We start from the raw sequence: 12,500 nt of genomic DNA, 5'->3' as shown, positions 1-12,500 counted from the left end.
CATACACCCTCCCTATCAAAGGCGCCACAGACTTTCACGGCCACCTGGGCGGTGATGCCATGTCCACTGTGTCGAGGGGCAAGGTGTAAGAAGGCGAGGCCGGTCCAGTTCTTTCCTTTCCACGTGTCTACTAGCTGTATAATCACTTGTGGATCACAAAAAAAGTGTTCTTAGATTTCTGTGAATACCCGTTGCTATGGAAACGAATCAAAATGGCCACCAAACAATGTATCAAAGAAATCGGGTTTGTGGTCTTTGTGGTGCATGCAGACACTTTTTGTTATGTGGACTTGATACACAATGACATTATCTTCATTTTCACGTGAGATTGTGTTGATTCTTCAATTATTGTACTTTTTATGAATTTTTTAAATTTTGGGTATTGCGAAATCCTCAAAATTTACAATGGGTAAAAAGATTGGAACTGCTATGAATTAAAACCCAGAGAATTTTCATACATACTCATGATAAAACTTCAATAACATGTCATAAAACAATCATGCAAAGTCTCATGGTTGTAGGTTTACTCATCATTGAGCAAGTCCAAGGTATGTTGTCAAGGCCAGAAACTTGACGACTTGCGTCGAAATTGAACAAAATAAACACTTTCGTGATTCAGCAAGCAATCTTCATTGGCAATTTTTTCATTGTTAAAGACATCTTTACAGTGGGGAAAACTTATGCATATGATAGACGAGCTGTTCAAGAATCAAAATCCATCAAGAACACAAATCATGAAAAATCTTCATTTTGGTCTCTTTTGCACTGCCGTGTCCCCCCTTAACTCACTCAGTACGGCCAGTCCTCTCTTCTCCTCTACACAGACCCCTCGGATGTCCAGTGGGTGTCTGAATGACCCAACCTTTAGCTTATATCGCCAGAATTGTGGTATTCTTTGTCAACATTCACCTCTTCAGTATAAGAGCCTTCCGCTTGCAATATTTTGATGATGGTAATTGGGGTGAAACGCTGTTAACGTCGTCTCTTTCGCCGTTCGTATGGAGAGAGTTTACTCTCTCCATACGAACGGCGAAAGAGACGACGTTAACAGCGTTTCACCCCAATTACCACCATCAAAATATTGCAAGCGGAAGGCTCTTGTACTGAAGAGGTGAATGTTGACAAAGAATACCACAAATCTGACGACGGAAGCTAAAGGTTGGGTCACTGAGACACCCACTGGACATCCGAGGGGTCCGTGTAGAGGAGAAGAGAGGACTGGCCGTACTGAGTGAGTTAACCCTCCCCAATCAAAGTCCGGACCAGGTCTACACACCTGGTGGAGTGAGGAAAGTCGAGGTAAAGCGCCTTTCCCCAGGACACAACGCTGTGCCGACAGAGGGCCTTGAACCCTGACCACTGGTGAACACTGGGTCAGACGTCCAACCCCTTACAGATTCTATCACACAAGTATTGTGCTTTAAGTCTAGACATATGAAGGGACACTTTGGTACGTTGAGAGAGAGAGGGGGGGGGGAGGGAGGGAGGGAGAGAGAGAGAGTGGGGGGTATTCATTCATTTATGGCCAAAGCCCCAATTGAGCGACAGATAGAGAGAGAGAGAGAGAGGCAAACAGACAGGGACAGCGAATTGAAAAATAAATTGAGTTGAACTGAAATGGACAAGATTCAACAGGACTGAATTTTGCTGTTTAATTAAAGCCAAAGCCTCCTCTGAAGGTGCGAACAAAATTAGCGACTTGTTTACAATTTTCTAACCCATGGACATGAGAGAGAGATAGAGACAGAAAGAGACAGAGAGGCAGAGACAGAGACAGACATAGACAGACAGACAGAGCAGAGAGACAGAGACAGAGAGGGAACTAGACAGACAGACAGACAGACAGACAAAGAGAAAACCAGTTAAAAGAAGCAGACAGACATTCAGACAACAGGGAACGTGCGGAACAATCCACACACACCTCACCTAGCGTTGGGGTGCAGGTGGAGGTGGAGAGGGAGAGCTTGGCGCGGGAGGGCAGGAGGGGGGTGGAGTGGGGGCGGATGCGGGAGGAGGAGGAGGGGGGAGGAGGAGCCGAGCGGAGGCGGGGCTGACTGCGGGACGCGCAGGGCCGGTAACTCTGGGCCTGGTACGACGAGCGTACTGAAACAGTGACGTCGTCATCAGGTGCATCGCCTCGTCACCCTCGTCATCGTCATCAGTTATCCTCGTCATCACTGTGATAACCATCATCAGTTATCCTCGTCATCACTGTGATAACCATCATCAGTTATCCTCGTCATCACTATGATAACCATCATCAGTTATCCTCGTCATCACTGTGATAACCATCATCAGTTATCCTCGTCATCACTATGATAACCATCATCAGTTATCCTCGTCATCACTGTGATAACCATCATCAGTTATCCTCGTCATCACTGTGATAACTATCATCAGTTATCCTCATCATCACTGTGATAACCATCATCAGTTATCCTCGTCATCACTGTGATAACCATCATCAGTTATCCTCGTCATCACTATGATAACCATCATCAGTTATCCTCGTCATCACTGTGATAACCATCATCAGTTATCCTCGTCATCACTATGATAACCATAATCAGTTATCCTATCCTCTTCGTGAAAAGGACTGACCACCGGTACCACACCAGGCACATCAATATCAATAGTAACAACTGGTGATGATAATAATAAAAGTGATAATAGCGATGATGATGATAACAACAACAACAATACTTCTACTACTAATGATAATGACAATAATAACAAGAACCACAACAACAACTAATAACAAGTAACAACAACAATGATAATAATAATAAACATCATCATCATAGTAATAAAGATGATGATGTTGATGATGATGATGATAATGATAACAATAACAACAACCGCAAGAAGAAGAAGAACCAAACCGATTGAATCGTTAATGGTTAAAAAAAAAAGAAAAAGAAAAAAGATTAGGCACAGCAAAGGCCTTTTTTTTGCAATTCTGCCCATTAAACTACACAGAACACGCAAAAAATAATAAAGATAAAAACAAATAAAAGACAATAATAAAAATGAAAAAAGAAAGGTGAGAAGAATAGCTGGAATCTCTCTCTCTCTCTCTCTCTCTCTCTCTACCAATAACCAGGAAGGAGAAGAAGACCAATAAGAAGAATAAGAGCAAGAAGAAGAAGGATTAAACTGTGGGGTATAAAACCGAAAAATCCACTGAGCACTAATAACCCTCCTTACAATAATTGCCAAGCATTTACGAGTACAAACTGCGTTCACAGGTCGTTCCGTTTCGCTCGCTGACGCTGTTAGCTGAAATCCATTCCAGAGAGAGAGAGAGAGAGACAGAGACAGAGACAGAGAGACAGACAGAGAGAGAGAGAGAGAGAGAGAGAGAGAGAGCACACTGAACACTGAAATGTTTAATGTCATTAGCTGTAAAGCTCTAGTGATAAAATGGGTACTATTCAGAACAAAATGGTGCAAAACATAAAATGGAGCAGAAAGGAAAAACAGAACTGAAACAAAATAAACTGTTAAGAGATTAGGGACACCTTGGCACTTTATCATTAGGTTAAAGTACATGTGAGAGGGGGGTAATGTGCCCTTTTTTTCAGTCGTTCGTCTCTAAGGTTTGGACAGTACACAGAAAACAAAGTGCATATAAATCATGTGATAAATATTTATATATGTAACATCGACACACATCATATCAATACAAACACATACTAAAGTACATAATTCATAAATCATGAAATATGAATTTATGCCTGCACATCAAAACCATCAATGCGAACACAAGAGAGAGAGGGGGAGACAGACAGACAGAGACAGACAGACAGGGAGGGGTGAATGGTTAGTGTCCTGACTACGGTGTCGGTCCTCCATGAAGTTGAGGAGCTGTCTCTTCCTGTGGAAGGGGCACTGCTGGTTGAGCAGAGCCTGCACCCTCCTCCTCCTCCCTCTGACGTCACTGCTGTTCGTCTCCACGTACTTCAGCACGCGCGCCTCCCCCTGCCACACGTCATCACTCCTACGTCATCACCACTACATGACTCATTCAGACACATCAGATGACCGCGGAACTCTCCAGCGGTCTATTAAGCATAATTATACCATCAAGTCACAGTCTGTGTGTGTGTGTGTGTGTGTGTGTGTGTGTGTGTGTGTGTGTGTGTGTGTGTGTGTGTGTGTGTGTGTACATGGTAAAATAGTAGGTTTAGTCTACTCTGTGTGTGTGTGTGGTGTGTCTGTGTGTCTGTCTGTCTGTCTGTCTGTGTCTGTGTCTATGTGTCTGTCTGTGTGTCTGTATGTATCTGCATGTGTCTGTGTTTTGTGTATGTGTGCAGGTGTCAAATTCGCAGTAGACTCTGTTTACAACATGGATGACTTTTCTTTTTTACATGTACACCGCGGGGTTTCCTGAAATATACATGTCCTGTCCTGTCCTGTCCTGTCCTAGCTGTCCTGTCCTGTCCTAGCTGTCCTGTCCTGTCCTGTCCTGTCCTGTCCTAGCTGTCCTGTCCTGTCCTAGCTGTCCTGTCCTGTCCTGTCCTGTCCTGTCCTAGCTGTCCTGTCCTGTCCTATCCTGTCCTGTCCTAGCTGTCCTGTCCTGTCCTAGCTGTCCTGTCCTGTCCTGTCCTAGCTGTCCTGTCCTGTCCTAGCTGTCATATCCTGTCCTAGCTGTCCTGACCTGTCCTGTCCTAGCTGTCCTGTCCTGTCCTAGCTGTCCTGTCCTGTCCTAGCTGTTCTGTCCTAGCTGTCCTGTCCTGTCCTGTCCTAGCTGTCCTGTCCTGTCCTGCCCTAGCTGTCATATCCTGTCCTAGCTGTCCTGTCCTGTCTGGTACTGTCCTGTCCTGTCCTGTCCTAGCTGTCATATCCTGTCCTGTCCTGTCCTAGCTGTCATATCCTGTCCTGTCCTGTCCTAGCTGTCATATCCTGTCCTAGCTGTCATATCCTGTTCTAGCTGTCCTGTCCTGTCCTGTCCTAGCTGTCCTGTCCTGTCCTGTCCTGACCTGACCTGACCTGTCCTGTCCTGTCCTGTCGTGTCGTGTCCTGTCCTAGCTGTCCTGTCCTGTCCTGTCCTAGCTGTACTGTCCTGTCCTGTCCTAGCTGTCCTGTCCTGTCCTGTGTCGTACTGTCAGACAAACTTACCGACTTGATGATGTAGATCCAGTCCACTTTGTGAAGATCAGCGGCCATCAGTTCTCCGTACCTGTTGGAACAGTGTCTGTTATCAGTCAGCCTCTTTCTCCCACCCCCCTCCTCTCTCTCGCTGTCTGTCTGTCTGTCTGCCTCTCTCTCTCTCTCTCGCTCCTCCCTCTCTCTTTCTCTACCTCTCTCTCTCTCTCTCTCTCACACACACACACACACACACACACACACACACACACACACACACACACACACACACACACACAACCACACAGAGGGTGAGGTGGTGGGTGGCAAAGAGAGTCGAAATTGAGAGGAAGATAAGGATACAGGAAAGAAAATTAGCAGTAAGAGAGAGAGAGAGATACGCGCTCGCACATACATACATACATACATACAGAGCAGCGACAGACACACAGCGACGGGCAGACAGACACACAGACAGAGACAACAACAGACACAGAGAGAGAGACAGACAGACATACAGATACAATGACAGACAGAGACAGCGACAGACAGACAGAAAGAGACAGCAACAGACAGATACAGAATGAGGGATAACGAGGCAAGCAAACAGACAGACGGACAGTCAGACCGACTTGTAAGTGTTGATGCTCCAGGTTCCAGGATTCTCCAAGAGTTTCTGCATTGGAAAGTGCCGGAAGACGATGTGCTGCCTGCAACCGCACAACAGTCTGAGGTCACTGTTGTCAGATTATCCATGTGCCTGACTATAGTCATTGACAACCGCACGATGGTTTGAGGTCACTGTCGTCAGATTATCCATGTGCCTGACTATAGTCATTGACAACTGCACAATGGTTTGAGGTCACTGTCGTCAGATTATCCATGTGCCTGACTATAGTTATTGACAACTGCACAATGGTTTGAGGTCACTGTCGTCAGATTATCCATGTGCCTGACTATAGTCATTGACAACCGCACGATGGTTTGAGGTCACTGTCGTCAGATTATCCATGTGCCTGTATATCCAGGGCCATTCACAACCGCCCCAACATTCCGGGGTCAGCTTCCTGTTATCCATGTTCTCTTTCAGGTTTGGTAACAGTATCGTCTTATTATCTCCCATTGGTAACTGGATTTATTCACGAAAAAAGAAAGATGTTTAGAACCCATTCTTTAAAAAAAAAAAAAGTGTTACAAAAAGTGTTACAAAATCATTGTATTTCTTTTTCATATTACCTTTCCTTTTTCATTCCCTGCTTTGAGCCGGTTGAAGAATCGGATATGGAGTTGACAGTTTCTGCGAGTTACCACAAATAGGATATTGTGCCCCCATCAAACAGTGTTATCCATGCTTTGATTATCCATGTTCCCGATCAGACGGGCCACACCCCTTCCTGTCAACGTCAGCGAACAGTAGACCATCGGTGTTCTTGTTCACTCTTGATCACAATAATATCCATGCTTCATAATCATTTTTCAACATTAGCTCAATGAATTCACAAAGTTTCCCACGTCACACAACATGTCTGAGTTCATAAGCACACCTCTCTCTCTCCCCACTGTTGGATGTTATCTGACTGTGTGCACATTTTCTGACAACAGCGCTCAGCGTCTTGTCACACGGACACTGACTCCCAAATGTACTTACTCACAAACAGCCATCGACTGAAAAACAAACAAATAAACAAACAAACGAATCTATACACAGATGGACTGACAGACAGACAGATGTCATTGCTTCCCCAGACACACGAACCGAAGAACCAAACCTTTACAGAATGCATACACACATGGACTTCTTCTTCTTCTTCTGCGTTCGTGGGCTGCAACTCCCACGTTCACTCGTATGCACACGAGTGGGCTTTTACGTGTATGACCGTTTTTACCCCACCATATAGGCAGCCATACTCCGCTTTCGGGGGTGTACATGCTGGGAATGTTCTTGTTTCCATAACCCACCGAACGCTGACATGGATTACAGGATCTTTAACGTGCGTATTTGATCTTCTGCTTGCATAAACACACGAAGGGGGTTCAGGCACTAGCAGGTCTGCACATATGTTGACCTGGGAGATCGTAAAAATCTCCACCCTTTACCCACCAGACGCCGTCACCGTGATTCGAACCCGGGACCCTCAGATTGAAAGTCCAACGCTTTAACCACTCGGCTATTGCGCCCGTCACACACGGCCAAGTAAACAAAAGAAGAGACGAACTGAGAAACTTCACAGAATGTGTACACATATAGAGAGGCAGACAACACACCAACAGGCACAATATTACAGAATGTGTACACATATAGAGAGGCAGACAACACACCAACAGGCACAATATTAAAGAATGTGTACACATATAGAGAGGCAGACAACACACCAACAGGCACAATATTAAAGAATGTGTACACATCTAGAGAGGCAGACAACACACCAACAGGCACAATATTAAAGAATGTGTACACATCTAGAGAGGCAGACAACACACCAACAGGCACAATATTAAAGAATGTGTACACATCTAGAGAGGCAGACAACACACCAACAGGCAGAATATTAAAGAATGTGTACACATGTAGAGAGGCAGACAACACACCAACAGGCACAATATTAAAGAATGTGTACACATCTAGAGAGGCAGACAACACACCAACAGGCACAATATTAAAGAATGTGTACACATCTAGAGAGGCAGACAACACACCAACAGGCACAATATTAAAGAATGTGTACACATGTAGAGAGGCAGACAACACACCAACAGGCACAATATTAAAGAATGTGTACACATATAGAGAGGCAGACAACACACCAACAGGCACAATATTAAAGAATGTGTACACATATAGAGAGGCAGACAACATACCAACAGGCACAATATTAAAGAATGTGTACACATATAGAGAGGCAGACAACATACAAACAGGCACAATATTAAAGAATGTGTACACATATAGAGAGGCAGACAACATACAAACAGGCAGAATATTAAAGAATGTGTACACATATAGAGAGGCAGACAACATACCAACAGGCAGAATATTAAAGAATGTGTACACATATAGAGAGGCAGACAACATACCAACAGGCACAATATTAAAGAATGTGTACACATATAGAGAGGCAGACAACACACCAACAGGCACAATATTAAAGAATGTTTACACATATAGAGAGGCAGACAACACACCAACAGGCACAATATTAAAGAATGTGTACACATATAGAGAGGCAGACAACACACCAACAGGCACAATATTAAAGAATGTGTACACATATAGAGAGGCAGACAACACACCAACAGGCACAATATTAAAGAATGTGTACACATATAGAGAGGCAGACAACACACCAACAGGCAGAATATCACAGAATGTGTACACATATAGAGAGGCAGACAACACACCAACAGGCACAATATTAAAGAATGTGTACACATATAGAGAGGCAGACAACATACCAACAGGCACAATATTAAAGAATGTTTACACAGATGGACAGCTAAACATACAAACAGACGAACAGCCAAAACATTAAAGGACGTATACGTAGATGGACAGATATGATGATATGATATGATATGATATGATATGATATGATATGATATGACATGACATTATATATGATATGGTATGACATGATATGAAATATATGATATGATATGATATTATATTATATGACATGACATGACATAATATGATGTGATGTGATGTGATGTGATGTGACGTGATGTGATGTGATGTGATATGATGTGATGTGATGTGGTGTGATGTGATGTGATGTGATGTGACGTGATATGATGTGATGAGATGAGATGAGATGTGATGTGATGTGATGTGATGTGATGTGATGTGATGTGGTGTGATTTGATATGTGATGTGATGTGATGTGATATGATATGATATGGATACTTATATAGCACCTATCCTCGGTCGGACACCAAGCTCTAAGCTCTTTACAAACACGGGGTCATTTACACAACAGTCTGCCTACCTGGGTAGAACAGACTGACAGCTGTCACAGGGCGTTCATCATTCGTTTCCTGTTTTATTCAATCAGCTTTCAGTCACGCACACACACTCACTCACACAAACATCAACATTTTATGCGTATGATTGTTTCCTGTTTATTTACACCGCCATGTAAGCAGCCATACTCAGTTTTCGGGGGTGTGCATGCTGGGTTCATTCTTGTTTTCAGAACCCACCGAACGCTCACATGGATTACTTGATCTTTAACGTGCGCATTTGATATTCCGCGTGCGCATACACACGAAGGGAGTTCAGGCACTAGCAGGTCAAGGCATATGCTGACCTGGGAGAACGAAAAAATGTCCACCCTATCCACCTACCAGCTGCGTCGGGGATCAAACTTGGGGAACTCAGGTAGACATACAAACAGACGCACAGCCAAAACATTACAGGATGTATAGACAGATGGACGGAGGGACAGACAAGCGTACGGACAGACGAACAGCCAAACCTTTCCAGCTCTCCATACCTGCAGATGTCCAGGTGCCTGGGGTTATTCCTGTCGTCAGAGAGAGCGAAGATGTCACGATAGTCCTGCAACAGTCCAAGACACTGACATCAAGGCACCGCCCTCCACAAAATGTTTTGTGCTGCTGCACATATTTTTGAATTTCCCTCTTACCAGTGAAGGGGAAAACAGAGAAGGCTTGAGCCGAGAGTGGTGAAGGTGACAGCAGTGAAGAGAAGGATATTCGAGCGGAGAGTTTGGGAAAGGGAAGGTATTGAAAACGAGAGTAACAAGGGGAGGGCAAAAAGCAAGAACGGTGAGGGGAGAGCAGTGACAAATTAAAGGGAGTGAAGTGCAGGGGAGAGTAGCGAAGGGGAGAGCAGTGTAGGGGAGAGCAGTGTAGGGGAAAGCAGTGAGGGGGAGAGTAGTCAAGGGGAGAGCAGTGAGGGGGAGAGCAGTGAGAGGGAGAGCAGTGAAGGGGAGAGCAGTGTAGGGGAAAGCAGTGAGGGGGAGAGCAGTGAGGGGGAGAGCAGTGGAGGGGAGAGCAGTGAGGGGGAGAGCAGTGAAGGGGGAGAGCAGTGAGAGGGAGAGCAGTCAAGGGGAGAGAAATGAGGGGGAGAGCAGTGAGGGGGAGAGCAGTGAAGGGGAGAGCAGTGAGGGGGAGAGCAGTGGAGGGGAGAGCAGTGAGGGGGAGAGCAGTGAGGGGGAAAGCAGTGAAGGGGAGAGCAGTGAGGGGGAGAGTAGTCAAGGGGAGAGCAGTGAGGGGGAGAGCAGTGAGGGGGAGAGCAGTGAGGGGGAGAGCAGTGAGGGGGGAGAGCAGTGAGGGTGAGAGCAGTGAAGGGGAGAGCAGTGAGGGGGAGAGCAGTGAAGGGGAGAGCAGTGAGGGGGAGAGCAGTGAGGGGGAGAGCAGAGCAGTGAAGGGGAGAGCAGTGAGGGGGAGAGCAGTGAGGGGGAGAGCAGTCAAGGGGAGAGCAGTCAAGGGGAGAGCAGTGAAGGGGAGAGCAGTGAGGGGGAGAGCAGTGAAGGGGAGAGCAGTGAGGTGCAGACCAGCCAAGGGGAGAGCAGTGAGGGGGAGAGCAGTGAGGGGGAGAGCAGTGAAGGGGAGAGCAGAGCAGTGAAGGGGAGAGCAGTGAGGGGGAGAGCAGTGAGGGGGAGAGCAGTCAAGGGGAGAGCAGTCAAGGGGAGAGCAGTGAAGGGGAGAGCAGTGAGGGGGAGAGCAGTGAAGGGGAGAGCAGTGAGGTGCAGACCAGCCAAGGGGAGAGCAGTGAGGGGGAGAGCAGTGAGGGGGAGAGCAGTGAAGGGGAGAGCAGAGCAGTGAAGGGGAGAGCAGTGAGGGGGAGAGCAGTGAGGGGGAGAGCAGTCAAGGGGAGAGCAGTCAAGGGGAGAGCAGTGAAGGGGAGAGCAGTGAGGGGGAGAGCAGTCAAGGGGAGAGCAGTCAAGGGGAGAGCAGTGAAGGGGAGAGCAGTGAGGGGGAGAGCAGTCAAGGGTAGAGCAGTGAGGGGAGAGCAGTGAGGGGGAGAGCAGTGAAGGGGAGAGCAGTGAGGGGGAGAGCAGTCAAGGGGAGAGCAGTGAAGGGCAGAGCAGTCAAGGGGAGAGCAGTGAGGGGGAGAGCAGTCAAGGGGAGAGCAGTGAGGGGGAGAGCAGTCAAGGGGAGAGCAGTGAGGGGAGAGCAGTGAGGGGAGAGCAGTCAAGGGGAGAGCAGTGAGTGGAGAGCAGTGAGGGGGAGAGCAGTGAGGGGGAGAGCAGTGGAGGGCAGAGCAGTGATGGGGAGAGCAGTGTAGGGGGAGAGCAGTGGAGGGGAGAGCAGTCAAGGGGAGAGCAGTGAGTGGAGAGCAGTGAGGGGGGAGAGCAGTGGAGGGCAGAGCAGTGAGGGGCAGAGCAGTGAGGGGGAGAGCAGTGAAGGGGGAGAGCAGTGGAGGGGAGAGCAGTGAGGGGGAAAGCAGTGAAGGGGAGAACAGTGAGGGGGAGAGCAGTGATGGGGAGAGCAGTGAGGGGGAGAGCAGTGAAGGGGAGAGCAGTGAGGGGGAGAGCAGTGAAGGGGAGAACAGTGAGGGGGAGAGCAGTGAGGGGGGAGAGCAGTCAAGGGGAGAGCAGTCAAGGGGAGAGCAGTGAGGGGGAGTATAGTCACGGGCAGAGCAGTGAAGGGCAGAGCAGTGAGGGGGAGAGCAGTGAGGGGGGAGAGCAGTGAGGGGGGAGAGCAGTGAGGGGGAGAGCAGTGAAGGGGAGAGCAGTGAGGGGGGAGAGCAGTGAGGGGGAGAGCAGTGAAGGGGAGAACAGTGAGGGGGAGAGCAGTGAGGGGGAGAGCAGTGAAGGGGAGAGCAGTGAAGGGGAGAGCAGTGAGGGGGAGAGCAGTCAAGGGGAGAGCAGTCAAGGGGAGAGCATTGAGGGGGAGAGCAGTCAAGGGGAGAGAGTGAGGGGGGAGAGCAGTGAGGGGGAGAGCAGTGAGGGGGAGAGCAGTCAAGGGGAGAGCAGTGTAGGGGAGAGCAGTGAGGGGGAGAGCAGTCAGGGGGAGAGCAGTGAAGGGGAGAGCAGTGAGGGGGAGAGCAGTCAAGGGGAGAGCAGTGAGGGGGAGTATAGTCACGGGCAGAGCAGTGAAGGGGAGAGCAGTGGAGGGGAGAGCAGTGAAGGGGAGAGCAGTGAGGGGGAGAGCAGTGAAGGGGAGAGCAGTGAGAGGGAGAGCAGTGAAGGGGAGAGCAGTGAGAGCAGTGATGGGGAGAGCAGTGAAGGGGAGAGCAGTCAAGGGGAGAGCAGTGAGGGGAGAGCAGTGAAGGGGGGAGCAGTGAGAGCAGTGGAGGGGAGAGCAGTGAGGGGGAGAGCAGTGAGGGGGAGAGCAGTGAAGGGGAGAGCAGTGAAGGGGAGAGCAGTCAAGGGTAGAGCAGTGAGGGGAGAGCAGTGAGAGCAGTGATGGGGAGAGCAGTGAGAGCAGTCAAGGGGAGAGCA

The 12,500-nt window shown here is 48.1% G+C and overlaps 1 protein-coding gene across 2 annotated transcripts in view; it reads right to left on the bottom strand.

The window, feature by feature from the left end:
• Positions 1–12,500, bottom strand: part of LOC143298924 (uncharacterized) — a 35,352-nt gene that overhangs the window by 4,607 nt on the left and 18,245 nt on the right. For both annotated transcript variants that reach the window (XM_076611955.1, XM_076611956.1), the window contains 5 exons: positions 9,582–9,646; positions 5,721–5,798; positions 5,122–5,182; positions 3,837–3,981; positions 1,927–2,103 (listed from right to left, as the gene is read on the bottom strand). In XM_076611955.1, coding sequence (XP_076468070.1) covers positions 1,927–2,103; positions 3,837–3,981; positions 5,122–5,182; positions 5,721–5,798; positions 9,582–9,646 — 526 coding nt within the window. The remainder of the gene's footprint in view (positions 1–1,926; positions 2,104–3,836; positions 3,982–5,121; positions 5,183–5,720; positions 5,799–9,581; positions 9,647–12,500) is intronic.

The sequence above is a fragment of the Babylonia areolata genome, chromosome 24 (assembly GCF_041734735.1).
Source record: "Babylonia areolata isolate BAREFJ2019XMU chromosome 24, ASM4173473v1, whole genome shotgun sequence".
In the NCBI taxonomy this organism is placed as follows: domain Eukaryota; kingdom Metazoa; phylum Mollusca; class Gastropoda; order Neogastropoda; family Buccinidae; genus Babylonia; species Babylonia areolata.
This window is presented reverse-complemented; position numbering and strand designations above follow the sequence as displayed.